The sequence below is a fragment of the Cantharellus anzutake genome (assembly GCF_015039405.1).
Source record: "Cantharellus anzutake strain C23 chromosome Unknown EI90scaffold_21, whole genome shotgun sequence".
In the NCBI taxonomy this organism is placed as follows: Eukaryota; Fungi; Basidiomycota; class Agaricomycetes; order Cantharellales; family Hydnaceae; genus Cantharellus; species Cantharellus anzutake.
Window position 1 is genome coordinate 406,486 of NW_024066971.1, and position 26,398 is coordinate 432,883.

At 48.3% G+C, this 26,398-nt stretch overlaps 9 protein-coding genes across 9 annotated transcripts; 5 read left to right on the plus strand and 4 right to left on the minus strand.

The window, feature by feature from the left end:
• Nucleotides 1-1,401: 1,401 nt before the first annotated feature.
• EI90DRAFT_3145503 (uncharacterized protein) lies at nt 1,402-2,887 on the plus strand (the record flags this gene model as incomplete). Its single annotated transcript, XM_039065299.1, has 9 exons — nt 1,402-1,504; nt 1,565-1,630; nt 1,681-1,730; nt 1,858-1,910; nt 1,964-2,033; nt 2,085-2,198; nt 2,254-2,421; nt 2,474-2,558; nt 2,616-2,887. 9 exons carry the CDS (start codon nt 1,402-1,404, stop codon nt 2,885-2,887), a joined length of 981 nt encoding a protein of 326 aa, XP_038916458.1.
• A 98-nt stretch (nt 2,888-2,985) lies between these two features.
• On the plus strand, nt 2,986-3,723 carry EI90DRAFT_2918974 (WRB/Get1 family; the record flags this gene model as incomplete). Its single annotated transcript, XM_039054677.1, has 4 exons — nt 2,986-3,073; nt 3,158-3,334; nt 3,398-3,580; nt 3,629-3,723. 4 exons carry the CDS (start codon nt 2,986-2,988, stop codon nt 3,721-3,723), a joined length of 543 nt encoding a protein of 180 aa, XP_038916459.1.
• A 164-nt stretch (nt 3,724-3,887) lies between these two features.
• On the minus strand, nt 3,888-8,329 carry EI90DRAFT_3055848 (CPSF A subunit region-domain-containing protein). Its single transcript, XM_039060183.1, has 12 exons — nt 8,054-8,329; nt 7,609-8,000; nt 7,273-7,560; nt 7,039-7,217; nt 6,208-6,985; nt 6,073-6,150; nt 5,853-6,016; nt 5,585-5,797; nt 5,365-5,533; nt 5,190-5,309; nt 4,803-5,132; nt 3,888-4,750 (listed from the first exon to the last, which is right to left on the minus strand). Exons 1-12 carry the CDS (start codon nt 8,274-8,276, stop codon nt 4,022-4,024), a joined length of 3,663 nt encoding a protein of 1,220 aa, XP_038916460.1. The 5' UTR covers nt 8,277-8,329; the 3' UTR covers nt 3,888-4,021.
• A 35-nt stretch (nt 8,330-8,364) lies between these two features.
• EI90DRAFT_3154324 (uncharacterized protein) lies at nt 8,365-15,373 on the minus strand. Its single transcript, XM_039065924.1, has 34 exons — nt 15,183-15,373; nt 15,088-15,121; nt 14,257-15,040; nt 13,641-14,195; nt 13,390-13,571; nt 13,306-13,336; nt 13,168-13,251; nt 12,945-13,112; nt 12,483-12,894; nt 12,294-12,431; nt 12,219-12,237; nt 12,079-12,170; nt 11,894-12,011; nt 11,488-11,841; nt 11,334-11,431; nt 11,249-11,278; nt 11,091-11,198; nt 10,932-11,037; nt 10,844-10,877; nt 10,764-10,791; nt 10,674-10,714; nt 10,417-10,614; nt 10,256-10,359; nt 10,126-10,140; nt 10,019-10,073; nt 9,840-9,953; nt 9,737-9,785; nt 9,372-9,683; nt 9,278-9,315; nt 8,945-9,222; nt 8,818-8,889; nt 8,690-8,766; nt 8,598-8,633; nt 8,365-8,539 (listed from the first exon to the last, which is right to left on the minus strand). Exons 1-34 carry the CDS (start codon nt 15,334-15,336, stop codon nt 8,418-8,420), a joined length of 5,040 nt encoding a protein of 1,679 aa, XP_038916461.1. The 5' UTR covers nt 15,337-15,373; the 3' UTR covers nt 8,365-8,417.
• Nucleotides 15,374-17,022: 1,649 nt separating this feature from the next.
• Nucleotides 17,023-18,653, plus strand: EI90DRAFT_900801 (uncharacterized protein). The gene is made up of 2 exons (XM_039068212.1): nt 17,023-18,342; nt 18,396-18,653. Exons 1-2 carry the CDS (start codon nt 17,232-17,234, stop codon nt 18,479-18,481), a joined length of 1,197 nt encoding a protein of 398 aa, XP_038916462.1. The 5' UTR covers nt 17,023-17,231; the 3' UTR covers nt 18,482-18,653.
• Nucleotides 18,568-19,177, minus strand: EI90DRAFT_3055860 (uncharacterized protein). Its single transcript, XM_039060184.1, has one exon. The coding sequence runs from the start codon at nt 19,069-19,071 to the stop codon at nt 18,826-18,828; it is 246 nt and encodes an 81-aa protein (XP_038916463.1). The 5' UTR covers nt 19,072-19,177; the 3' UTR covers nt 18,568-18,825.
• On the plus strand, nt 19,119-21,084 carry EI90DRAFT_2919117 (uncharacterized protein; the record flags this gene model as incomplete). Its single annotated transcript, XM_039054690.1, has 12 exons — nt 19,119-19,213; nt 19,263-19,322; nt 19,375-19,450; nt 19,508-19,518; nt 19,577-19,663; nt 19,714-19,787; nt 19,843-19,975; nt 20,016-20,115; nt 20,166-20,266; nt 20,330-20,399; nt 20,459-20,548; nt 20,611-21,084. The coding sequence occupies 12 exons, from the start codon at nt 19,119-19,121 to the stop codon at nt 21,082-21,084; spliced, it is 1,371 nt and encodes a 456-aa protein (XP_038916464.1).
• A 109-nt stretch (nt 21,085-21,193) lies between these two features.
• Nucleotides 21,194-22,775, minus strand: EI90DRAFT_3289167 (TBC-domain-containing protein). The gene is made up of 8 exons (XM_039067151.1): nt 22,688-22,775; nt 22,419-22,584; nt 22,230-22,360; nt 22,088-22,176; nt 21,859-22,040; nt 21,716-21,806; nt 21,516-21,663; nt 21,194-21,462 (listed from the first exon to the last, which is right to left on the minus strand). Exons 2-8 carry the CDS (start codon nt 22,569-22,571, stop codon nt 21,327-21,329), a joined length of 930 nt encoding a protein of 309 aa, XP_038916465.1. The 5' UTR covers nt 22,572-22,584; nt 22,688-22,775; the 3' UTR covers nt 21,194-21,326.
• A 25-nt stretch (nt 22,776-22,800) lies between these two features.
• Nucleotides 22,801-26,300, plus strand: EI90DRAFT_3055867 (armadillo-type protein). Its single transcript, XM_039060185.1, has 16 exons — nt 22,801-22,875; nt 22,925-23,066; nt 23,125-23,198; nt 23,247-23,320; nt 23,423-23,582; nt 23,634-23,764; nt 23,819-23,892; nt 23,949-24,253; nt 24,304-24,637; nt 24,685-24,918; nt 24,969-25,093; nt 25,144-25,221; nt 25,271-25,546; nt 25,608-25,658; nt 25,710-25,971; nt 26,025-26,300. The coding sequence occupies exons 2-16, from the start codon at nt 22,955-22,957 to the stop codon at nt 26,183-26,185; spliced, it is 2,451 nt and encodes an 816-aa protein (XP_038916466.1). The 5' UTR covers nt 22,801-22,875; nt 22,925-22,954; the 3' UTR covers nt 26,186-26,300.
• Nucleotides 26,301-26,398: the final 98 nt, after the last annotated feature.

Here is a 26,398-nt window from a genome sequence, read left to right on the forward strand (position 1 = left end):
CACCCGACGACGAAAACCGCCTAGCCGAAATTAAAGTTGACAGGGGAGTGACAAGTGCAGCGTCTTTTAACCTGGTTGCTTTCGACCCACGTATCGACTCTTTCGTTAGTCCAAACCTTCTCCGTTCATACTTGTCCTTTGGTAAACCCGCTTGTTGAAACCTCGCTCATGACGGGAGATTGTCAGCTTGTTCATCCTTAATTACAAACAAATTGTGACTTAGCGATGGGTATCGAGTTTATGCCAAATTGTTCCTTGCGCGGTCCTGACCCTAAGACTATAAGCTCTTCCTGCTTTCTTCTGCAATCGGTCTCAACCATTCTTCGTTTAAACTTCATAATCATCCTGTTCGGTAACGATAGATCCCGAAGAGATATGAAACTTGACGCTTATCCCATTCGACAATGAAACCGCATAGTTGTGTTTTAGGACGGGAGAACTTAGGTTCGACGAGTAATAATGCAGAAGAAAGCGCACAACCAGAAGGAAATGTGAGAGCTTGGAGGAGACAAATCACGGGAATACCCCTAGAACTTGCAATGTCGCAAATAAACGGGTTCCCACCTGCCGAAGGCATCCGAAGGGCATAAAGCCAAGACCGAAAATTTGCAACACGGATCCGAAGAGGGACAAAAGACACAAGCACTGCCTAGACTAAGAAACATAAATGACACTAGCAAAAGTGTTAATGTCGTTCCTCCATTAAATCACAAAAATTTGCCGGTGTGTAGTTTCTAAAGTGTGAGAAAACCCACCGAACCAAGCAACAGTAAACAGATCGGGCTCTAGTCTGTTTCCCCGACTGTTCGTTGGTCTTGATAAATATAGTCATGCAGATCAATGACGCTGTGCCGGCCGCGGCGACGCATTCCAGTTGCTAAATTGTATCATTCTTGGTACTAGATTCCTCGCTTATTTCTGGCAGTCTAAATTACCTATATCTATCTGGTACTCATTCCACCAGAGTGTTCCCGAAGCGCCTAGTTCTCCAGGTCACCTCACCCAGAGTCGATCTTGTCATGAGTGCCGAGATTTAGTTTATCGACGTGTCTGCCATACACCGCCGTACACTTGACTCCTGCGTCTCATCTAAAATACAACAGCTACTGTCCAATCAATTAGTCATGCGGAACAACTTGAACCCACGGGCCATTTCCCACTTCCGGGATATCTCCATATAACTAGTATCTTCCTCAATTTTGCGTGTCTTGGGAATGGATCTCAAGAAATGGATTCATGCAGAACCCACGTCTTGTCAGGGTTGGTACAGAGAAGTAAGGCCAAAACGGTTTTGTGCTTATCTACGTCACCAGTCGAATGGGCGGATATCCTGACGATTGATATGGGGTTATATGACGATGAAGCCAGGTACGTTCCTGCAGGCCACTGTTAAGCGGACTCATGCTACATATTTGGGCCAGACGATCCGAGCTTGTGCACATTCTGTTGAAAGCTTTACGCGAACATGGTTTCTTCTACGTCATCAATCATGGTATCTCACCTGGTACGTACGCAGCGTGTATGGCTGAGACTGCCGCCCCTCTTGACCTATGAAGTCTTCCAGAAACAATCCAGTCTCAGTTCGACCTAGCGCAGGCGACGTTTGATAGCGTTCCTCAAGAAGAAAAGAGTAGGTCGAAGCGACCGTCAGGCCTTACACTTATCTAACAGTTCCCGTAGAAAAGTACGAGGCACAACCGGCAGAAACTGGCTCCTTTCGGGGATATAAAGTAAGGAGAGTCATGTTTAGATTGTACCAGCCACGAGGATTTACATGAAATTTCAAGACATTGGACGATCCGATGGTGAGATGGAACATTAACTGGCTACGTTGCGATCTAAGAAAGAATGATAAAGATCAAAGATGCCGGATTGAACCAGGCCGAGTGGTATAACTTGGATCTGCATGAGTAATGTCATGTTCGCACCTTTCACTCAGTATTCAGCATTGACTGCTTTAAAGCATATACCCGCCAGAGAGTCATCCAAGCATTCTTCGGCCTCACCTGAAGGAAGTCGAGGAGTTTCTAAAGGTTCGTAATTGGAACGCTTGCAGGGAGGCGTCTAACCCTCAAACTTTTTAGACAGTCCACCACACTGTGCTGAAGCGTGTTACGGCCCTAATTTCCCTTGCCCTAGAGCTTCCGGAGCAATTCCTCTGGACGCAGTTTGATCGAGAGGCAGAACCCGAACGTGATGTCGGCCGATCTCATTCGTCCTCCACAACTCTGCCCTCACGCTGATCTGATACAGTGTCTGAAGTACACGATGTATCACCCTATGACTTCCGCAGTTTCAAAATCCTGTGACGGGATATTCTTGCAAGGGCACACGGACACCAATCATATCACAACTTTATTCTCACAGCCTATTGCTGGGCTGCAAGTCTTAATGCCTGATAAACGATGGAAATGGGTCAAGGTATGTTTCAAATTCACCAACATAGTCAAGTCCTGAATTGCTCTAACTCCAGCATCGAGATAATGCGATTATTATGAACGTCGGTGATCAGCTGGCATTCCAATCAGGGGGCATATTCAGGGCTGCGATGCATCGAGGTTTGTATTGCGCCGTCCTGAACCACATTCGTAAAATTAAATGCACCTATTATCAAGTCGTTCAGCCCCCGGAAGACCAAGTTCATCAGCGCCGACTTGGCCTATTTCATTTTTCCAGGGCATTTCCAGGTATTTCGCTCCAGCCAATCAAGGAATCACCTCTTGTCCAGCGTGAAGGAAACCTCATTTTTCCTTCGGAACAGGAAGCCCCTACTACTGACGGATGGGAAGCCGCGCGACTGAGAAGCTATGGTCGGGTGGAGCTCATTCGCGGGGAGGAATACGATGTTTCTTTCGTCGACGGCATTGAGGTTAGGTGGTATAATTAGGAGAATCTACACCTCAGCGCTAAAATGTAATTCAGTTGTGGCTCGGTTTTAATTTTCCCACGCCTTCTCATCCATATCATCCCGGGGTTTAAAGGACAATGAGCCTGCTCATTACTATCTTCTTGTTAGTTCTCTTTACTGAGATTGTGGGGTGGATTGGGAAACCTCTGCTACTCGGTATAGTATGTCATGTAGCACATTCTGCGCTGCTGCTTGCAACACGTTGACTCCTGCCCATGCCGCCTGCCCCTAAATCCGTTCTCTAGATAGCTGCTATTTATGCTCGAACAATCAACGCCGGTGCAACAAGAAGGCTCCAGGACCTCAAAAAGTCGATATTGGAAGACCAAAAGCAACTAGCGCAGACGAGCTCCCAGGACGAATTTGCGAAATGGGCGAGATTAAAACGGAAAGTTGATAAGGGATTGTCGGATCTAGAAAAACTGAGTACGTTCCACCCGTTTATCGTTCTCTCGCCCTGTCGTATACAACGTTCCGTCCAATGCATAGACTCTGAACAAAATGTTAAACAAACCGCACTCTCGCTAAAATCCAACGTTGTCCTTTGGGTCTTGACCAGTGGTCTACAACTTGCTATCACCTGGTGGTATCGGAGAGAAGCTGTCTTTTACCTCCCAAGAGGATGGTTTACCCCTATTGAATGGTGGTTGGCACTGCCGTTCGCCCCAAAGGGTGTGTATGCCACAAACTTCTTTTATTTCGTATTCAAAATGTGCCTAGGCTCTGTCAGTTGCGGCGCATGGCAAATGGTTTGTCGGAGGTCAATAAAGCTATTTGGGAGAGTATTCGGAGACTTGGTGCAGCTGAGTTCGTAGTTTGTATATCTGGTTCAGTCGAGGACTGAACTCATTCTGCAGTTTGGCCGGAGCGTCCCACAAAAATTAAGACTGAATGAGCGCTTACGACGGTGTATATCCATGCGATATCCTACCTCCATCACATACTGCATTCATACTCCACAAACAGTTTAATTTTTTCCGGATTTCTTAGCTACATTTCATTCAACTTCTGAGGTTTTGGGCAGTGCGTAAAGACAATAAATTACGGGGTACAAAGGTTACATTATACTGAGTGTAGTTGTCACCTTCTGAAAGCAATGATGCGCCGGTGTGACTAAACACCAGAGGCAGAGACCCGTAGTCCCTCAAGCTTTTTCAGCACCTCGCCAACCGTCCTATCCAGTTCTCCTGCAATCGCCGCCTGACGCGCAGCGGGAAGCATTGCAAAGCGCTCGCAAAGATCGCCATCTACAACGGCCTTCACAGGAGCATAATACCCGCGGTAAGCCATCTGGTCTCGCCCGAGGAGACTTAGGCCACCGCCACCTTGGCCCCCGAGACCCTCAGTGCGCATGTGCTGTTCCAGCGTCGTCATGAATTCAATGTCTTCTTTCGAAACGAAAGGAACGAGGAGCCCAATGGATCCCATCAGGCCAGTATACAGAAGAACTTCCCGGCCTCCTGGCACAAGCGCTACTCGCTGGAGGCTGGTTGGGATGTCTCCGATATGGAAATGGGCAAGAAGGATCGTCTTGTGTGGTGCGCCCATCAATATGCTCTTCTCGTGCATGATGCCAGCCCCTGTCGGGTCGTCATCCACACTGGGTGTCACGGAAGCGGGGAGTCGATTGATGAAGACATTGCCAAATTTGTCGCCACCAGCGACGGTTTCGTAATCCATCATCGTTGCTGATGTTATCCATCGAGGCTGAGTATCATCGGCGAATATCAGCAGGCGGTTCTCTGGAGGCTTGTACACGCAGTAAAACAAGGAATCTTGGGCGTCACCGACTATGATGCGGTACCCTTGTGTATTCAATGTCATGATAGCGGATGCGAAGCTCTAGGAGACGTTGTTAGCCAAACGCGTCGAGCCTGGCATTCGATGGCCTGACCTTATTCTCGCATTTGCGCAATAGCTTCTTTTTACCAATGTCATATATCCGCAAAGCTTTCCCCACTCCAGCAAGCAACCGACCGCGGAAACCAACCAAAGCGGTGGGGACGTCATCCACCTCGGTCTCATGAAGAAATTCGAGTGTCCTACCCTCGTCAAGCAATCGGTAGGTGCGGAGTACTCCGGTCGAGCAAGATCGAGGGGCCAAGAAAGTGTCTCTGGCTGTTCCGATGACGAGATGCAGCTCATTTCTTTCGTTGAACGGTAAGACTGCTAATGAGAATGCTGCCTCATTTCCCCCGAATGTAATCGGCGGTAGCGATGCCCACTACCAGAGAGTTGAACATCGGACAACAAGAGAAAGGCAAAACGACGATGAACTTGCCTGGACAGGATCAATAATTCTGAGGCACGAAGCCCATCGACCTTTTTCAGCCTTTGGTCTGCCAAAGACTTCTGCTGGGAGGTTCAGTATTTCTTCATCAACTCTGACTCTTGCAGCAGCCTGTCGCATTACGTTCAGTGGCACGCTTAGTGGCGGAGCGCAAAAAGCAACTCACAAGCTCTTTTAGCTTGGCCTGCTCCGCTTCCGGGCTCAACGTTCGGTGGTCAGTCTCAATCATGTAGAATAACTTGCTGGTCGGATGTGAAATGAATCTCCTAGGGGTGTAAAGAAGCGGCATGGTACGTTCCTTCAACTTGTCCCCAAGCTTGGGGATTTGGAAAATTCTTTGAAGTGGTTGTCATCAAGAGACACCGTAGATGCACCATCACACCCACCTAAGCATATTCCCGGAAATTCCAATTAGTCCGTCAGGAGATAGTTCAGCAGAGAAGCTCCACGCGTAGTCCAAGTTTTCAAAGATGAGCGGGGTGAAGTGCAGAAGGTTTTGATAGGTATAGTTGAGCCACGAGCGGCTTGATAACGCAAGAATGCTGGGAGTACCATGTACAGGAATGCGTACAAGTTTGACTGGGCGAGTTCCAAGGAATCTGCGAGGAAAGTATTGTAAGCTTAGAGGATTCAATAAAATGCATTTCCATTTACCGTGTTCTGGTATCGGTCAGCGACCCCTGGATGGGGTCAAGCACCGTACGTAACAATACCCCGTTTACGAGACCAATGTTGACAAATGTAGTGGGCTGATTTTTATCAATGCTAGCATCCAGCATCTCAGCAATGCAGATGGAAGCTGGTTGAGCCGTGAGTGCCTAGGCGCAGATGAATCTAATTCAGCTCCCCCCAAGTACAATAGGACAACACGGACCTGCAGACTTATGGTGTCCAACGTACTCTCAGGATCGAGGGAAACGATCCGAACAGTCTGGTCCTCACACCCGACAGCCTACAGTGCACCCGCGCATTGTCAGTTTGTTTTCATTCGAGCAAAGGGACGTCCCACTAGATATGGTGTTCGCTGGCGGCCCTGTGGCACTTCAGCGATGCTCATAGTCAACACAGCACTGCCCATTGGCTTTCGATCTTGGTACTCATTCAGCTGTCCATCAAGATCTAGCTCGAAGTAGACAAGTTCCGCGCTACTCAAGGCCACGACTACCTGACGCTTATTGGTCGTGGCAGCAACAATTGTGCGGCCTTGCGGGGCCTTCCATTCATTCACCCTGCGATCAGCAAGCACATGGCGTATTCCATGAGGATAGACTTGAAGCAAGGCATCCACTCCTATTTGCTGTACTGCCAGAGTTGGAGCCGAGGAAAGCAAACCAGTATCGGAGACTTCCTCTATAGTTTCGCCAACAGACAGAACCAAGGTACCGTTTACGAAAGAGAGGATAATATACGAGTCATATTGATCATCTTCTTTCAATTTTGTAGTCCAGACTGCATTTGGGATACCCGGCAAGTCCGAACTTACGCTTTCCTCTGCCTCCAGACCGTGGCGAAGCATACGGAAAGTGCTTCTAGGACCGCGGCCGCATGCAGTGAATACCTGAGGCGTTTCGCCAGCAGCTTCGAGCAGATTGGCAACACGGCCATCAATGATGGGATCCAAAGACTCAAGCTCGTCAACAAGTGCCAGGTTCTCCAGTGCGCGGGGTTTGAATGTTGCCAAAGGAAGGGGAAGCGAAGGATCCTCCATGCCAAACTTAGGATAATCAGTTGAAGTGAATTCCGTTTCCTCGTCGTCATCACCCAGCTTCTGGAACTGATACAGATGGCTATTGATATAGGGTTTTGTAAGGACGAAACAGCACGAATTACGCATGCTTACTGATTCCCAAACTCCGAGGCAACGAACAGGAAACCGGACTTCAAGATGCAGAGGCTCGAAGAAATGGGAACGGTATCAAAGTACTTTATCTTGAGAGCTTTGACCTCCTCATCCTCATGGTCAATTGTTACTTTGTACAGATCGCCCTCTTCGGAATGCAACAAAAAGAAGAAAGCTCCCTGAGGAAGACGCGTAACTTCAACGTTGATAGGTAGAGGCAGCGATCATGTTTACCTTCATTTTGTGCATGACGGCAGAAACGATAATCAAGCCCCGTTCTGGGTCTCGTAAAGGATGCAGGCGGCGTGGTATCGGGACGCGGTGTTGCTCGTGATCCATGTGGCGATATATAATATGGTCTTCACAGCAAATGAGGACACCTGAGGGACCATCAAATTTGTTCGTACTGGCAGATTGACCACCAGGTACCTGCACAAGCAGATTTGCCCTGGGGTCCGTTGGCTCACTCCACTTGCGAACGACATGGTTTAGACCCAAATCAAGTTCGTAGAAAGTGAGCATCTAAAACCCTCGTCAACAATAAATGCGTCTACAGAATATCCCACGCGCCTTGTCAGTGTTATTAAACGCCTCCCCGGTCGGGTCACGATCGGATTCTGAGTAATCTACTTCCAGTGCAGCATACATTGGATTCTCAAATCCAACATCAACGGCAACAAGGTGATGAATTATAGCATGATTTTTATGTGCTTCAAGGGGCGACGAAATCGTAAGATTAGCCGCAGCATCTCGATTGAGAATGTATACGAGCTTGGCTTTCTCAACCGCTCCAATCATTACGGCCCGTCCTTTCGGATCGACAGCGAGGTATTGTCCGGGCACAATACGACGCGCCCCGGACTTCCCAAATGTTTCTTGCTGAAGCTTGTTGAAGGCGTTATTTTTGGCGTCATACTCTAGGATAACGATGCGACCAGCGTCGGAACCTATTACGATGTAATCTGAAATACACATTGTCAATACCATGCCTTCCGTACAGTAGACAAAGTCAGACCCTTTGTGCCTCCTGTAAGTCGGAAGGCAGATAGTGAGCGGATGCTGGCAAATGCATCCTGGGCAAGAACAGTTGTCACCTTGCCGTTGGCGTCAGGTCGAAGAAGCTCCAGTCGTGACCCTCGAGCAACAATAATTTCTTGTTGCCGAGTACCTGAGAAGTTTCCGACGGCAGTCTGGTTGATGACCGTCGGCGGCTGTAACGTTAAGTGATATAAATGCATTTTTACTTCTCTTCGAGTTGGCTCACGAATGTTTGCAGAGCTGTCGATTCAGCGGCAGACGCCGAACTTCCCAGGCTTCAAGTTCTTACACCGAATGAAGGCCTGTCGGATTGTCTCAAATATATACATGGTTTTTCCAGATCAATCAGCTCGCTTTTCCGCTGCTGCTTGCAGTTCTTCAAAATCGCCGGTCTTCTTACACATTGAGTAGAATATCCCATTCTCATTTTTCAGCAGGTTTTTGGGGCTGTCAAATTCGGCAACTGGAGAAGGCGTGATTATCCATTACCCATTTTTCGCCGCAACATAAGTGAATCTTACTTTGACCTGCATCCATGACCATAATGCGATCATAATCTGAGTGTACCAATCAGTACCGTACGACCGAATGTCTAGCTACACGGTGACTTCACCTATAACTGTGCGCAAACGATGAGCGATAGTGATCAGTATGCTGTCTTTGAACTCTTCGCGGATTGCCTCTTGGATTCTAAACCTGGAGTCAGCCATGTACAGGTCAGGAATCATAAATGCCACCCACTTGACATCCGTGGCAAAGTCTACGGAGGCAGTACTCTCGTCCATTACAACAAATGTGCTGCGTCGAAGTAAACTGGTAACATCCACAGCTATCAGTGACTACCGATCCCTGTATTCTTTTCACTTACGCTCGTGCCATGGCAATGAGCTGACGTTGTCCACTGCTAAAGTTATTACCGCCTTCGCTGACTTTTGTATCCAAGGTGATGATAGTTTTTGTGCCCTTGTCAACAAATGTGCCAACACCAGATTCCCCTATTGCCGATCCACTGTCGGCGCTAGGAGTCCCTGGACGAGTATTGGCAGCCGAGGAAACAGCTGTCGAGCCGGCCGAGGCCGAAGTTCGAAGTTGAACCCTCCGCAGAGCATCCAAGCAATCTTCGTCTGAGTGTTCGTTGAAAGGATCCTGGTGTCTGGGGTTTAAGTCAATGCATCCAACCCCCCGAAAGGCTTCCACACACAAGATTCTCTCGAATCGTTCCAGCAAATAGAACGGCATCTAGAACAACACCAGTGTAATGCCAGAGAAGTGCAGTGCTGATTGTTAAGACAGACCTTGAGGAATGATTGTCATACGGGAACGCAGGTCCTCCAGCCCAATGCTGGTAATGTCAACCCCGTCGATAACGATCTTTCCTTGTTCAGGATCGACGAAACGGAAGAATGCAAGGGCAAGTGTACTCTTCCCACTACCTGTTCTACCAACAACACCGATCTTCTCCGTGGGCCTGATCTCAAATGAAATGTTCTTGAGCACAGGGTCCAGTTCGGGTGAATACTTCAAAACGAGATTCTCAACAGAAACTCCTCCGGTGCTTGATGGCCAGTACGCCGGTGGTCGGTTACTTTCCAGAATAGCAGGTGGTTCTTGAGATTGAAAATTTTAATCGCAGTTCCGCTACTGGGGAGGTCAGACTCACCAGATGGTAAATCCATGTATTCGCTGACACGTTCCACAGAGTTGAGCGCCTGTCAGAGCCCACAATTCAGAGAGCCTCGCATGAGAGCAGCACGTAAACACACCTGCTCCATTTCAGTATAGAAGCGAAGAAGCCAATAGATTCCCCAAATGACGGTTTGTGCTTGAGATATTACAATACCGACCATACCAGAGGAGATGTTTGTAGAAATAGCAATCTACAGAGCACAAGTTCATCACGGACGTCAACTTCTATAGCCATAAGACCTCTAAATCGTCTCACTAAGCTAGCTGCAAGTGTGATACACGCCCCAAGAGAGTCAAAGCGGAACAATAACCTAGCAGACCAGCCCCATTAGATTCTTCTAGGTAGGAAGACAGAGCACTCACCAGCGATTACACATCCTTGAATTTATTTAGAGCAGATATTAAGGGCCAAGAAGGCAGACGCAGTAACAGCTCACCAGTCTGAGATAACAAGTATCAATGAAGGAGCAGCAAGGATAGATTAGCGAGTTGCTTACAGTAATAGTTCGCTGCCTGGGTGCGGTCCAAGCGAGTATAGACATTGTTAACAAAGAATCGTTCCGCTCCAAAGGCCCTCACAGTGGAAATGCCATTAATCTGCAAGTAATCCACTTTAGAGTGTGGAGGTACACTGGTTTCGATGAGTCCACTCACTAGTTCGGAGAATGATGCTATGATCGGTGAACGAGTGTTCGACTCAATACGCCGTAAGTCGCGTGAGACGGAAATGTAACCCAACGTGAACCAATACATGAGCCCGCTGATGACCGCCAGCGGAGCAACAAATATTGGAATTCCCCATAGGATAGTGAGGATACTCAGTAGAAGTTGGAGGACTGACTCAATCACGACCTTGCCATTAGAGAACAATCAGTTGCCACACTAGGGCCTACAGTACGGTAGCCGCTCACGGTCATGTAAGACTGCAGACCACCATCGATAGTATCAATATCTGAGCAGTGCTATCAGTGGTGATGGGTCACCAGAGAACGAACGCGAACCTTTGCTGAATCTATTCAGGATTCGACCCTATTGCAATGAATGAGCACCTATCGTTTATAAATTGATGAGACTAAGTTACCGATGGTGTCTTGTCAAACCAACGACTTGGAGCACTGATTGTATGCCAGCGTCACTTCGTTGTGTGGGGCCAGGCTAAGAACACATACCGGAGAACAGAAACAAGCATTGTCCGGTACAGTCGGCGGGAAGCACGGAGCGAAGAGAAGATGCTTGGAATGTTGGCACAAATAGAAAAGGCGGCAGTAACAACCTCTGTAATGTGCCCTCAATGCGTTTCAACGATAAGACACCAATGATGGACTGACCTAAACCAATATAGCCAAGCAAATATGGGAGAACGTCATCCTGAGGCCGAGGAAAACGAGGAAAACCTGCGTTTGTACCCTCCTCACGATAGTAGCTCTCGCCCCAAACTATAATGCATGTTAATTATGGTGATTCGGATTTGTAGATCTGAGCCTACATCGTATCCAGAACTTTTGGGAAACTTCGCCTTTAAATATTCATTGAGTTCATTCCAATATTGCCCTCGAAGAGAAAAGGTTCACCGCAAGCTCTAAGAAGGAACAGAAAAACTCCGAGTGACATCAGCCAGTACGATGATGCCTTTAGATAGATGTGGTAGATTCTAAACTCGACACGTCCCCTGAAGATTGGGCAATATGATAAGTGTTCATTAAAGAAAAGCAACACATCACGTACTCCGCCTTCTCCTCCTTCTCAACAAGTTTCCTTCTTGCTTCATTCCTCAAACTTTTCTTCATCTCCGGCCCATCTTTACCAATGCCATCATTCGCGGCAGGTACGCTCATCGTCGCCTCAGGTTCCGCTTGCCTCTTCAACTTCTCCCGAATCCCAGACAGCAACCCTTGGTTTCTGAGATCTTCCGGAGTACCCTGAGCAGCCACCACACCATCCTCGAGTTGCACAACCCATGCCGCCAGATCGGCAATAAGATCCACATGGTGTGTAACAATGATGATGGTGCGATGGGCAAGAAGCGGACCACAAAGGCACTCATGAATAAGTCTTTCAGCGGTATGGGAATCAACGGCACTGCGCGCCAGAATAATTCAGCGACTACTTGTTTGGGTGGTCACAAACATACCTCAAGACATCATCCAAGATCACGGTCTTGCTGCGCGCATACACGGCGCGAGCGAGAGCTACGCGGGCCTTCTGTCCACCACTCAAGGACACGCCCTTTTCTCCAATTTCGGTAGCATCTGGGAATGCAATACCGAGGATGTTGATGAGAACAATGTGTGGGACGGCTGTACAAGGTTCCCTCACCTCCATCATCCAACAGAGCGAGATCAGTCGTCAAGGCACATGCCCTGATCACAGCTTCATAACGCTCCTCATCATAAGCCAACCCAAACAATCTATGTTGTACTCAGCACATGGCAATATAAGGAGAAGCGAGAACACACATGTTGTCCCTAATGGATTCTAACCCACAGTGTATATCAGTGACCTGAAGCGTCGGCGATAACCGTGGCACTCACGGTGTTGAAGCCAGGGCTGTTGAGCACAGTAGCTAACGTCCTCACGCATTCCTGTCTCTGGATCGATTCTAGCTGGGGTTTTTGGCAAAAATACCCTCCCTGAACTCAACTGCATCTCTCCTAACAATGCAGAAAGCACTGAAGCGACAATATGAAAATGGAACGCATGGAATGCAATGGCACACGTACAAGAGCTCTTCCCGGAGCCAGTAGGTCCACAAACGAGATTTAGTTGGCCACGCTTAAAAAAGGTGTTCAAGTCCCTAAGCTCGAAGTCTTTCGGCGGCTCCTCTCCATCGACGTCGTCCGCCACCGCAACGGCTGCATCATTAGTCTTGTGAGCACGCTTAAAGAGGCTCCTAAAGCGACTGAAAAATGAAGGTTTCGAAGCTCTCATTTCTCCCTGGTTAGGGGATGTCCATCTGAAGAAGCCATCTTCGAAACCGACACGATCATCAAAGGGCGCTTTAGGATCATACTCCTGAGTACGGGCTGCCGATTGCCAAGAAACCCAATCTGGGACTTCGTCTTCGTTTAGATATTTGTCGATGCGAACGTACGATGCGTATGTAGAAACAAACCACTGCGCCAGCATCGGGATCTACGCAAATGGTAGACACATACTGCACAATGATTGATATTTGTGCTTACCATGGTCAAACTTTGTGTAAGGATTGATAGAGCTTGGAGAGCAGGGAAGGCAATGGCAACTGTCAGCTCGCCATGGGCGACAAGGACGAAGAAGGTGAAGCTGATGACGCAAACAATAAGCGGGATCACATCCCACAAGAAAGCCAAAACGAATTGCAAGATTTTGGACTGATAAGGAAACATGAGCCCAATATCAATTGTCGAGATTAAAGACAAATATTACCTTGCGCAGCCAGAACACTTCTCGCTTACGCGCATCCATAATTCTTTCCATCCACTTGGCCTCCCACGCGAAAAATTTGAGGAACTATAAGGGACATGGGACTAAGACGAGATCATCGTACAACAGGGTAAATCATACTTTTACAGCCTGGATTGCCTGGTTCATTTCCCTGAAGGCCACCATGAGAAATATACTGAATCTTTGCTCTTCTCCTTGACTAACCTCATTCGCTTGTCACGCACATCCAAAAGTGTCTTGCGCAATTTGAACATCGTTTTCATGAGGATGTAATTCACAGGGAGGGCAAGAAGGAAAGTAAAGAATCCAACGAATGCCGTCCATCCCATCAAAGATTGCAATAAAATGCAAGAACCGACCATATTAATCGGAACTTCATAACACCGCTGAGATGCGGAACAAATCCACGTGTAAACCATTGTTTTGGGCTAACATGCACTGGAAATACCACTCACCGACATAAAATTCAAGACATTCGAACATTGTTGTGAGTCAGTCGCAATTAGCGACACAATTTTCCCCACGTCAGCGCTCGCGACGGCCTCGTCTCGGGCATCTTTCCCGTCCGCAAGCTTTCCATCCTTTCCTTTCTGATCAGATGCAACAACACCCGTGATATCCGTCCTCACAAGTGCTTTTTCATAAATACTACCGACAAGCTCTCCATAAGTTCTTGTTGCAGCACGACGAGAATAGTAAAGATGCTGAAGATCACTCTGTGTTTTGACCAGCTGAGAGAGGAAGGCAACGATAGCATAAAAGTAAGCGAGTTGGCGATTCTTGGAGACGGGTGTAAACGAGATGTGGGCCGGGAAGTCGCTGGCAATAGGAGCTATGACCATGGAGATTGTGGAATGGATACCGGACGGTAATGCGTATATGGTAGAAGGAATCGCAAGTGCAACTTGGTGAAATGGGAAGGAATTGGTGGAAACCTCATCAGCTTGAAGAGCAGCCAGTGTTAAGTTCAATAGGTACGGTTGGAGGATACCCAAAGTAGACGATACAATCTATTCGGGAACAAAATTAACCAAAGAACGCTAAAAACAGTTCGTGAAACGGCTGCAGTACCGAAAGTACGAAGTCTAGGAAGAGGTCCAGGAAGTTGGCTGCGACGATACGTCGTAGAAGAGATTTACGATGAAAGTGACGGAATTTGGTCATTAAGATTCGAGACCTCAGGAGATGACTGAGTTGCCACACATCGTTCTCTTCCACTGTATCCTTCCTGCCAACAGAAACGAAAGGGCTTATCCAACTGAATGTCACCCACTGCCAAAGATTGACATAGTCATCCAAAGCTGGTTTAAGACCTTCTTCATCCACCTCTGGCTTCCCATTGAGATGCATTGGGAAAGAGACTGCAATAGCAATGCAAATCCATGTGAGGATGAAATCGATGATATGCGCGACAAGCCTAGTTTGTTGGTTCCATGACATCGAATCAAAACTGTCTGACGTCGCTGAATAGAACACAGAGAAATCGGATAGGATAGATGCGACATAAATGAGAAGCAGAGTGTAAGGAGTAGTCGAGACCGGTCGTGCGACGGGCAAAAGCAAGCCGTATATCCAGGCAACAAGCAACAGCATCGGAGAAAGCAAAATAAGATCCGACCGGACGTTAATAGCCTTAGTAATGGTGTTAACAAGAATGGCTGTTCGCGACAACGTCTGGACGAAGCCAACAGCAGCGAGCGTGATATTTCGCCAGTCACGGCGAGAAGGAACGGTATTCTGAAGAAGTGCAGTCAATTCGGTAGCTTCCGCAACTTCAACAGGCCTCTCGACGGGGGTTTCGAATGCATTAGGATCCTTTCCGGCGAGAAGGGCAAGTCTAGTTCTTTCCTTAGCTCTGAAAATAATAATCAGGACAGTTCACGTTCAATTAAAGAGAAGTACTCTTCTGCTCTCCCCGCAGCAACGTCCTCAGCAGCTAACACAAATCGGGTGGAAATTTCAAATGAGGCTCTGACTAGGGAACATAAATTACCCACTGATGAACTGGTGGAAAGGACGCCAGGAACTCTGGGCGCCTGTTAAAAAATGCGTGAGACTGCGGATAGTAAGTGTCGCAATGATAAGGCTCGATGGCGTAATTTCCAGCAATTTTTCGATACTGCCATTCACGAGAGCCGCGCTCAGGGGCATCTGTTGCTGGCGGAATAAGTCGAAATGCAAAACGAGATGGACTTCGGGAAATACCGAACCCTCATTGTTTACCATGCCACATGGTAACTGCCCAGACTTTCTGAATCACACTGATGGGGACCAAACAAGACCGGATAAAAGCAACGAGTTCACATGCTCAGTATTTAACGCTCTCGCCTTCGCAAATAATAGAGAATCCATAATCAAATGACTTTGTAATGAAGGGCACCGTAACTGGCCCAACTTCCGCCGAGCTAGTCGATCCTTAGGCTAAAATGATTCAGCTTCCCTCACTTCCAACCACACTCGGCGTTCGTATATCCATCCCGCCACCAATAGTAGCTTCGTAGTGCCACGCTGCTGAGTGAGCTCATTAAAACATATGCGCCATGGGAGTTGCTCTGGAGCTGTTAACGTGGCACAACCGGGCTAGGTCTGAGCACGATATCGCATATGCTCCCTCGCGGGTAGTCCAGGCTTAGATGCATTAGAATCGCATGGCAAATAGGGTGAGAGCACGCCTCACGCCACCCGCGACAAAGCATAAGTTCTGAGACATGACAAGGGAAAGATCGTTGCAAAGCGTGAGTGAGACAGCGTGAATCGGGAAACATCCGCTGGCTGGTCAACCATCGGTACTGATGGCATCGGATGCCGTCTCAACAGGAGCAGTCTGGTCTCACGATGAATCGCGTTCTGACTCGCACTTCGCGTTTCACTTTGAGACCACGGGAACCTTATAAACATTGTCTTCTCTGGATACTTTCCCTGTTTTCTTCTGAGCCTTGTCCCTATGCAGTCCCAGTGCCCTCCCGAGGCCAGGCGAACATCTAACGAACGTCGCCCTGGATGCCAGGGCACACGTCCGAGCATTCTTCGTAGCAATTCCTCATACGGGCCGGACCGTCATCCCATGGAGACCTTCCAGCCATGCACAGAGGCGAACACTAAAATGAACGCTCAAGTGAAACCGATGGCCCCACATTATCCTCGTAACAGAGCCGAATCCAATTGCTCGAGACCTCACAGAATATTCTTGGCTTGTGGCTCAGGTTCTGACCCTGGCAGCAAGATGAAGTTTGGCGGAGTGCCTGCTCATGAGGATTCATTAAAGCCCGATACGAGTATCGACCGTCCCGCTACCGTTCATCCTCAAAAGGAACACAGTTCGTCATATTCTCGTCGAGAGGGATACGTTCCATTTCCACCCGGTAATTATTCGACTGAAAATTGCTCAGAAGGTCAACTAGTAAACTTATTAAACCCACACAACCCCTTGCTAACATCTTGCAATTCCCGCAGGAAACAGCAGTCGTCCTATGTCACAGACTGCGTTAGGGCTATTCTTTCCATCGGAATACACACCAAGGCGCACAGGGGAACCTACTCCAAACTCGAGCGTATTGAAACGCAGCTCGCCCCATGCAGTTCAAGATTCTTCTTCGATCCAGTCTCGACTCCATCGCTTGTTTCGTAGTTTGAACGATCTGCTTGGTGCGGATGATCAACACGGGAACAACGAAGGTTTTGATCGCGTCAAGCAAGTGATCGACGTTGATGCATTGATACGGCTTCGTCTCGATGATCAAATGCGCCAAAGGGAAAAATTGCGCCAGTCGGAGATGCGAGCGGGAAAGGCTGCAGAAGGAGGTAAGTACTATAATTGCTTAGTTCGGTCGATATTCCATCGACCACATGGGCGGTTAGGGAACGTTCTCTGTGGCTCACTACGATCAATATATTGGTTCGCGAGTGATGTTGCGGAACTGGGAGGAAAGCATTACAGGCTCCCTATTGTGCTTATCGAGACCATTGAAGCGTTGAGCGAGAAGTGTATGTGATTCCAATTCTGACATTTGTTCTGTCCATTTTAACTCTCTTACAACTCCGAAGCCATGTCGAATTCCGATTTTGCAACATACGATTCCTCCAACAGGGCACTCCGAGCTTCTATGGCATCTTTACATAACCTGATCGCGGATTTTGATGCCCCACCAGCATACGGTAGAGGCTCATCGCTGGCCGATAAATCAAGTAAAGAGATAATGAGCTTGCTCACCAATTTCTTGGATTCCTTTCCGGAACCGCCACTCGACCCCACTTTATTCCGAGCTTTTTATAACGCCTGCTACATGCCGTCATTCCGAGCTGCGCTTCGTTGTGGCCAAGGCTATAGAAAATTCCTCAGCTCCGCTCGGGAAAGAGGCAGGACGGGCCGTCTCACTCCAAGCGAGAAGCGAGCGATTGGCGTGGCGAAGATTCTCTTTCAACTCATGCCCGAAGCTCATTCGAGTTCGTTGACCTATCTCATGGCGTTCCTATCTCATGCGGCATCGCCAATACCCACAAAAACATCGAAGCCGGCTTTCGCTGAAGTGGCTGAAATATTCGGCTCTCCTATTTGTGCACCGAGGGATGCAGTCAGTTATCTCTCCTCGATAGGCGCCGGTACAATGGACAGCGAAAGCGCGGACGAGATGGTGAAAAGAATGGGCAGTCAGATCCTATTCTGGCTTCTCAGCTACTGGAATGAGATTTCAAGTTGGCAGGAGACGACAGCGGAGGCGGATGGGTCCTTGGCATTGTCTCATGTTGAGGGGCTCGCTCCGGAACCAGGACCTTCCTTATGGGACGAGTATAAACGGAAGCACAAATCACTGTCGGCTTCTACCTTGGACACTGCGTACCCAAAGGAAGATCCAAAGGCCCGGGAAGAAGCACAGGTCACAATAGACCGTTGTGGTAAAGGAAAGATAACCGAACTTCCAAAGCCCAACCCGACATATCCTGCGTCCACATCCCCATCTCCGACACCCGATGATGGTCAGGATGAGCACCGAGCAAGCTTAACTTCGTCCGATGACACGGGGTCATCGAGTCCACGAATGAGCTGGTCTTCAATAGAAAACTCGGGCTCTTCATCATCAGGTGACACCCCGTTGACCTCACCGGAATTGTCTTCTAAGAAAGTGGCCCCGCAAATGCAGGACTCCAGCATCACTCGAGGTACGTGGTCCATCTCTTGTAGTATCGAACGCCTTGTCTAAACGACAAATTAGATGAATTTGACAGTTTAAAGCGAATAGTGATGGCGCAGCAGGAAGAGATTCGGGTCATTAGGTTGCTGCTTGCACCTGTCCCTTGATCGCTAGACGATACTTGGGAGGGTGAACCAATATCATGGTTTTGTGACTATGATGGAGAAGGAATTTATGCTATATCTATGCTACTAATGAACCGTTTAGTGTACATTTATAATCGGTCGGTCTTGTGAACTTTTGTATAAACTTTATGCACGAACATTCCACACGGCGATCCTCGCGAAGCTCATACTCAAGATGCTTCGCTGCTACATACGCTCGAACTTCCCCATACAGGTCCTTCCACAACGCGTGTCCTACATCGAGTCTTCAGACGCCGCCCACGTTCTTGCCAATGACTCATATCCAATTGACTTCTGGGCGAGGCTTGTAGTGGCCGTTCGACCAGTTAGTATGGCGGCATCAGTTCCAATGGTGAGCTATAGGGCAGCAAACCTGAGATCGGCAACATTTGGGTGAAGTTGGGCAGCGAATAAGAACGCTGACGTAATAGCAAATGGCTTGCCTCATCCTTCCCTGTTCCCACCACGACAATACCCACAGACACACCAGACATTAATACCAACCAGACTGCCCAAACGCACACTGGTGGTGGCAGTGTAGGCGACACAAGGCCCGATTTGTGGCGATGCATCTCGTCGTGCCTGCTGACCTAACAGACAGACCCTACATAACCATAACATGCCAACGCCACGCGTAAAGCAAGTCGAAAACCTCTATGATAAGCCTCAGGATTTTCGTGAGCTTTCTTGCGTGTATCCACCCCTGCAACCTTTGTGCGTAAGGTGGACACTCACAATTCAGTCCCACTGACAAGATTGGCAGCTTATTCGAAGGACATTCATTTCAACCTTCCATCAACTTCAAAGACCCTCAGGCGCAGAGGTATCTTGTTCCCTGCCCTCTCTGACACTGTCTCTCTGACTGGGTTGTGAAGGCGGCTGACTGAAGCCTTGCTATTTCGTGATTTTGGGCTTTCGTTGGAGCTACCTGAAGGACGTCTCTGCCCAGCCGTGCGTTAAGTCGAATAAAATGGCAGGCACAGTACCTCTAATAAATAAGAGCGATAGGTTCCAAACCGGTGTGTTCTGGTCGCTTGCACGTTAAATATGGAATCCTCATGGCAGTTCCCGATGAAGATTCGAGTATGTGCGGTGGATACGAGAGATTGTGCGATGCAACTCTGAGTCATCTAGTGGAGACAAAAGCACATTAGGGCTAGACATGTCAGTCCGCTGTCGCAATTATTCGGTCCTTCGACTAATGATTTCTTCAGTGGGACAGGAGCGTCTGCAATATACCCGCTCTTAGCCTGTTCATGGATCACTCATTGGAAAATGATAGGGACTGGTATTGAGCCACTAAATCGTGGTTCTTCGGGCTTGACGTTTACATGCTTTTGCAGAGATCGACGATGTTTCATTCCAATATGCTTTACAGAATGTGACCCGAAATCACCTCCAGACATCCATATCGATTAGGAAGTCGACTGCTGAGGATCAGATCCTCCACCCTCTATGGGATGATAGCTTACCAAGGTCAGTCACGGCAGATCCACCTTTGGAAACCTTGTTCAAGGTCCCCCAGTTTCACGTTTACAATGTGCAATCCCCCATTTTATTGTTCTAATGAGGACATGGTTCGTTCGGGGGAAGCCAAGGATCTTGATCCCCACGCGGTTTGTATATTTGTCATTCGCGAACCTTTCTTCATTGATAATAGTTCAAGGTTTGTACTGGCGCGGAGGCAGAAATGATAACTCCGGGAGGAGACGCAGCATTCGTGCTGACGATGTTGGAAGAGAGTTTGTTAGTGAAACAACGTTGCAAGTAAATCGTGCTCATGGTAGTATAACCGTTCATGACGTCAATGTTGTCGTGGGTTCAACATAGCTGGTTCACATCTTTGCTGGGAAAGCTATCGTCCGTTAATGCTGTCGTGGAGCGACTCCGTGAAAAAAAGGTACGATCAATCATTTAGGTCCTCTTGAACATTCCTCACATCCGCTCTGCTTCATTCAGATCGACAATTACGCTATCAGAGAGATTGTACAAGGGCAAACTCGAAGATGGGCCGTGGCGTGGTCATTCATGGGCGTAAGACTTTCTGATGTGAGTTCGGTTAGATAGGGGATGTATTGCAGTTGCATCCAGTGCTCAACTCGGCGAGTCAGTCGATCGCCCACGCTTCGTCCCCTTCCCTCAAGGCTCTGCTTCCTCTGCCCACCACTCTCAAACAACCCCTCAAGAACGTTTACTCCGCTGCGAATCTTGCCGATGCTCTTCATACTGTGCTCGGCGCTATTGACACAGTAACTTATACAATGGAATGTGAGGGCTCGAAACGTGGAACATCTGCAGGACCGCTCAATGCTGATAGCGAACACACCTACGCCATGCATGTAAGCTATGGCGTTAACACTTGGTCAAGAGCAGCAAGACGTCGAAAAAAGCATGCAACAAGGACGGGCGAAGTCTCAACACCGGCACAAACGCCCGTGTCGAAGATGACTATATATTGGTCTTCACCTTTACCGACTGACAAAGCGGCTGTCACAGCACAATGGAATCATGGACTTCATCGGACGGACTTTGAAGGTCTATGGAGTCACATCTGCAAGAAATTGGAAGATAGGTTTGGGCCATGACTTGTTTACTCTAGATCGTTTGATACCCACATTTCTGATTATTGGGAGACCCGTTAATTGATGCACACATAGCTGTACGAAGCCACCTTTCACGCAATTTCACACCGTTCCTCACTTCGAAATGCAGATTCACTCACGACAGTATAGATACAGTAAGTGGAGCAGTGCTAATTTCATTACAATAACTATGAGGATACCAGTCCTCCCTAAATACCGGAATTGCGAAGGACAATGTTCGCTGTTCAGATTCGCATCTCATACGGATGTTTTGTAAGCTCGTTATACAGTTCTTGTGGAAGATCGCGCACTAGTGTGACTGCGATGCCAATGACGGCCTGGGCGTCCAGGTCTGGGAAGGTACGCAAGAGCTTCATTGGGCTGGGCGAAGAGTGGTTAACAGGTTGTGTAAGGAACGGACTGGGACTGTGCACCTTTTACTTGCGATCACTTGTTCTCTAATTAAGAGAAGCTGAGCAATCACGCATAGGACGTTCAAGTGCACGCCAAATGCGAGCAAAAAGTCCCATAATTGCAGCACCTGTTGCAGTGGCGGAGTGCATGCACAAAGAGTCAGGACAGCTGTCATGGCAGTCGTTAGTTGGTTGAAAATAAGTCATGGGAGGCGGCGCACAAGGAAATGCATATATTTCGGCAGACAAGTTTTTCGACCGCAGATGGGCGAAAAGCTCAGGGTCAAGAATTTTAAGGCAGCGATCTAGAATCTACGGACGCATTAGTATCAGATCAGTAGCGCTCAGTTACGCGGGCAAGGACCTTTAGGCCGCGGTGGACTCCCTCTAATGTCGGCTGCACGTACATCGGACAGTTATTCTCTATGAATGCAGCAAAGCAATAGAACGCCTCGATTTCGGAGGGCATTGTGTACAGGAATGGCGCTGCTAGCACATTCATCCCTTGTACGTACGTAAAACCTGGTCTCCCAATTTCTCCTAAATCTGAACCAACTTAAGTGAAGGGCTGATATGCTGTTAGAACCCAGTACCATGATTCCTCCAGACAAACGCATCAAGAAGGCGAACGAGCATATCTTCTCCCACTCGCTCTTTAAACGAATGATCAGTGGCCAGTGTCCTGTAGGGGCCCAAAGATCAAAATCTATAGTGCATGAATATGGGGGAACACACCTGAAGGTGTCGTTTCGTATCTTCTCCCGGACATAACAGGGCCCCTGCGCCACGTATCGAAGATACGCATCAGCGGAGAGGTCATTCACACGAAGCAGAAGCTTCCATATTCTTGGTCTTAATGCTGGATCCTTGATAATAGGAAGTAATGAGATCACATTGCAAGCAACGCATTGGGTGTGAACGCACAGTGTCGGAAGGTATCCCATTTACAAGTATAAGTTTCCGCAATTTCCGCAGCGATTCATCAATTTCTTCCTGAGTCCTGGACTTCGACCCGAAGGGTTTCGATTGGGTCAGAATTTTGTGAAATTGCTGTGTTTTTGAGGTCGAAGAGCTCATTGTCGCCCGTTGTCTGTGAGCCGGATACAACAAGTGTAAACGAGGTGACCATTCACGCGCCCGTTCAGTTTACGCGCTTTCAGATTCGCGGACTTAGGGGTTCGTCAATCACTCACAGCTTCCACGCTGGTCCACTTCTCGCTGTATGGAAGTAACCTTTGGGGCATCGGGTGCTCTAAGTCGCGCCCACTTCTCCTTGGTGCAGAGAGTTGAGAATGCCGCAACAAGTCAGGATGTGGACAACATCCTGATACAAGAAGTTTCTGTGATTCGGAATCTGTTCTCCCGTGGTTCACATAGCTCTGTATGAAGCCTTCCTCGGTCGACCGGGGCGACACTCATTCTCGTTGAAGTCGAGACGTACAGAATACCTAATTTTACTCATGTTCTGTCAAACTATCATTTCGGACCCCGTACCTGAGCTCTTCAAATTCGCACTTCCTCATGCTGTCCAACTTGCCGAAAGTGGTCAAACTCTGCGCGATCGTAGGATTGGTGAGCTCGTTGCGTTCTGTACCCTTGGGGAAGAATCTTAGGACTCCACCCTTCAAAGCGTATCAGTATTGCATCCAGTATCTTCCTCCTGACCATGAGTTGAGCCTTATGCTAGTGAATACCATTCGAAAAGTATGTCATGCCTCGCTTTCCCAAAATATTGTCTAAATCGCGCTCCAGGACTTGGAAAGTAGAAATGATGCCCGCATATCGCTGGCGCTCGACTATTTGCTCCAGTTGCCCGCCCGGATGCGGTACCTGCTATATCAGCTTCTTTGGAAGGGCTCATATCCTCCAAGTCGTAGGTTTGACATTTTTTGCAGTTTAAATCCATCATATTTTAATTTACTATGGAGACCACTCATCAAGCGACAAGCGTTACTAGTAATCAACTCTCTGCTCAAATTTGACAGGAGCTTAACCACACATTTGGTGCCGAGATTACTGAAACGAGCCAAGAATAGCGAGCTTGGCATCGCTGTCATTGCTCTGGATCTACTGTTTCACTCTCAGCAGGTATATTCTCCTCATCTATTAGTCAATAGCTTCCCATTAAGTCATTGGAAGAATACTGTCACTTCAGATGATATTATTCAGATCCTGCTGAGCCGCATGTGGACAGTTTCGGGTCCTTCTCAGCCACTGATTAAGTCTCTCGAGTTGTTAGAGCAGTTGCTGATAAATGACACGGGCACTCCGTAAGCTGTTTTTCCCGGATTTGAAGCTGGAATGTTTAACGCTGGCATTGGCAGACATGAAGATACAGCCATTAATGTGCTATCACGACTTCTTTCCACCACTGGCAACCGCACGGCCTTGGAGTACGGTATGATGGCATCCGAGCATCTAAAGATATTTTGCGAACTCGCATTCTCTTTATAGGGGTCTTGTTGGGGACGTGTCGTTGCCTTTCTCGTTTGTCCCCGTCAAAGCTTGCAGATAGATTCAATAACGGTGTTGAATCGACGCCCAAAGTAGCACCATTGACCCATTTGCGCCCACTCTTGTCATCTGACAATCCTAATGCTGTATACGCGTTTCTTTCATGTTTGGCTGTCCTGAGTCCTTCCCTGTGGGCGGGCTCCGGAGCCGATATATCGCATACCGAGCAGACAACACTGAAAGAACAGGAAGTTGGGAAGATAATGATGTTCCTCGATTCAAATGATGCATCTCTCCGTCAGAAGGTTAGGAACAGTCTTTAAAAGGGAAGCAAATCTACTTATTGTGCTTTTAGGCGTACGCCGTTCTCAATGCCGTAGATGCGGCTCTGCTCCGAGCCCATTACGCTACAATAATGAATGCCGTATCCATCCTCCCCCCCGGCAATGTCGCAGGTGGGGGTCAACCTGCTATACGGGCGTTGGAGGTTCTAGAAGCTCTCAAACCTTCAACACAGACTTATATTGATGGCATCAAAAGTATCTTAATTAAGATTGAAGAACCGTATTCAACGTCAGTGTCCAAAGGAAGAGGGTCGTCCGTTTCAGGTTCCACTACTCGGAATCTCCGCCATTCTCTCCCAGTGATGGAGGCTTTCGTTGAAAAGGTTCTGCTTCACCTGACTCAAGGTATATTTCCCTTCACGCCTTTTGCCCGCATCTAATACGTTGGTCAGTCCCAACTGAAGATCGCAAGATGGTCGTTCACGCGATGATAGCCATAGGGATCAATGATGGGCACCTTATAGGCTCACCGCGCTCGTTCCATCGTTCAAATGTGGCGAAGTGCCCTTACGGACCAACTGGCTACACATTGCTCGCTGCGGCGGTTGCTGAATACGGGGGCCTTGTCGATGTGTCCGCGGAATCGATGTTACAAGCACTCATTAGACCCTTAAAGCTAGCTTCCCGTATGTTTTGAGGGTTCCCTCGTTGATCTGTCGCTGATGTGCGGACAAAGCCGCCGTCCAAGAAGTTCTATTGCTTTCGGTCTTAAGGGTGCTTTCTCGTTGTGATCAACGACCACTCTGGCTCTACGAAACGATATCAGCCATCAAGATTCGAGCCGGTCGCCATATCGCCTTCGTTAGTCTCCATACCAAAGCTCAGTACTCTCCCTCACAGATACTCTCCAGAGATGTCAACAGATTCTTGACTTATCTGAGAAATTAGATGAGCTAAGAAGAATTGTGGCGACTGCCAAATCGTCCTCTGTGAGTGGACCCATCTCACACATGAGTAGAAACCCTAAACTATTTATAGCTCCCAGATTTTCTCTTCGCTTTGGAGTCAAGGTCCCTGCCTTCAGATCTCCCCGAAACGGTCGCCTCCCCAGTACCGAAAGCTACAAAGCTGCGATACGCGTCATATGAGCCACCACCTTCGGTGGCACCGCGCGGGCGAAGACCACGAGGCTCGTCGCGCTCGACCTCGGTGTCTGCGCACTCTCACCAGGAAGTCACCGATTCTGATGAGCCGTTGTCTCGAACGATGACTGCCGGTGAATTGACACTGACAAGCGGATCCCGATGGTTTCAGGTGTGTCTGTTTATTCCGCAGGCCGCCCTTGTTGCCAACAACGGTTTTCTTTTGGGTCCAGCCCTCAAAGTCGAAGACCCGTCAAGCGGAACAGAGAAATTTCGACCTAATTGTAAGATCTTGTCAATATTGTTTTCACACCAGCCCATTTACTGCCATTTAGACCGACCGCCTTGATTTAATATCCTTGGACACTCCATTCCGCACTGAAAACCAAATCCAAAGTTTATCACCTGTGTTGCAGCCATCCAGCCCGCTTGCATCAGAGGAATTCAACCTCATCTGGGGCCAAACGGCCAGCCCCAGAGCATCAGCGCGTGGTTGGAGTTCCTCCTCGCCTTTATCTCTTAAGACGCGCTTGGAAATCTCCTCTTCATACTCAGCCTTATCTGTCCAAAAACAACCCCATGATCCTTTCACTCCAGGCAAGTGTATCCGGGTATCACGGCAGCTGTGGCGTTTCTGACACATGATACAGAGCCCGCCGAAATCCTTGTCTTGGTCCATTCCAGTCAAAGGGACTCGAAAGTCGCAGTTAGGCTTCAGCCAGGAGCCGATGGAAGCTGTCTCTGGCAAATTAGGGGCGGTGACCAAGAGGCCCTATCAGACCTGAAGCGTGTCTTTTCCGAGGATGATTAGTAACTTGCGATCTCAATCTTACTCACTAGAACATTAGACTACATATTTTGTATATTTTCCTTCCACCGCAAGGCAAGGGCCCAATGCTCAATACTACAGGTTGGATAGTCTTGCAGTTTAGAATATATTTAGAATATAACCATAAATTCGAAAATAGACTCGGCCCTAGTTATCACGTGGCTAGGGCCCCTAAGCTCCCCCCCCCCCACTTGC

Excerpts from the sequence above, each read along its gene's own strand:
- EI90DRAFT_3055848 (XM_039060183.1), bottom strand. The coding sequence starts at position 8,276 with ATGCATTTATATCACTTAACGTTACAGCCGCCGACGGTCATCAACCAG. Across the intron at positions 7,218-7,272 it reads CCGTCATGCACAAAATGAAG|GGAGCTTTCTTCTTTTTGTT; the intron begins GTAAACATGATC and ends CGTCTTCCTCAG. Across the intron at positions 4,751-4,802 it reads TGCGCAAATGCGAGAATAAG|AGCTTCGCATCCGCTATCAT; the intron begins GTCAGGCCATCG and ends AACGTCTCCTAG.
- EI90DRAFT_3154324 (XM_039065924.1), bottom strand. The coding sequence starts at position 15,336 with ATGCCCCTGAGCGCGGCTCTCGTGAATGGCAGTATCGAAAAATTGCTG. Across the intron at positions 14,196-14,256 it reads TCCTAGACTTCGTACTTTCG|ATTGTATCGTCTACTTTGGG; the intron begins GTACTGCAGCCG and ends GTTCCCGAATAG. Across the intron at positions 13,252-13,305 it reads AGGCAATCCAGGCTGTAAAA|TTCCTCAAATTTTTCGCGTG; the intron begins GTATGATTTACC and ends TGTCCCTTATAG.
- EI90DRAFT_900801 (XM_039068212.1), top strand. The coding sequence starts at position 17,232 with ATGTCGAATTCCGATTTTGCAACATACGATTCCTCCAACAGGGCACTC. Across the intron at positions 18,343-18,395 it reads GGACTCCAGCATCACTCGAG|ATGAATTTGACAGTTTAAAG; the intron begins GTACGTGGTCCA and ends ACGACAAATTAG.
- EI90DRAFT_3055860 (XM_039060184.1), bottom strand. The coding sequence starts at position 19,071 with ATGCATCGCCACAAATCGGGCCTTGTGTCGCCTACACTGCCACCACCA.
- EI90DRAFT_3289167 (XM_039067151.1), bottom strand. The coding sequence starts at position 22,571 with ATGAGCTCTTCGACCTCAAAAACACAGCAATTTCACAAAATTCTGACC. Across the intron at positions 21,807-21,858 it reads GAGTCCACCGCGGCCTAAAG|ATTCTAGATCGCTGCCTTAA; the intron begins GTCCTTGCCCGC and ends ATGCGTCCGTAG. Across the intron at positions 21,664-21,715 it reads CGAAATATATGCATTTCCTT|CTGTCCTGACTCTTTGTGCA; the intron begins GTGCGCCGCCTC and ends CTGCCATGACAG.
- EI90DRAFT_3055867 (XM_039060185.1), top strand. The coding sequence starts at position 22,955 with ATGTTCTGTCAAACTATCATTTCGGACCCCGTACCTGAGCTCTTCAAA. Across the intron at positions 23,199-23,246 it reads TAGTGAATACCATTCGAAAA|GACTTGGAAAGTAGAAATGA; the intron begins GTATGTCATGCC and ends ATCGCGCTCCAG. Across the intron at positions 24,254-24,303 it reads ATGCATCTCTCCGTCAGAAG|GCGTACGCCGTTCTCAATGC; the intron begins GTTAGGAACAGT and ends TTGTGCTTTTAG.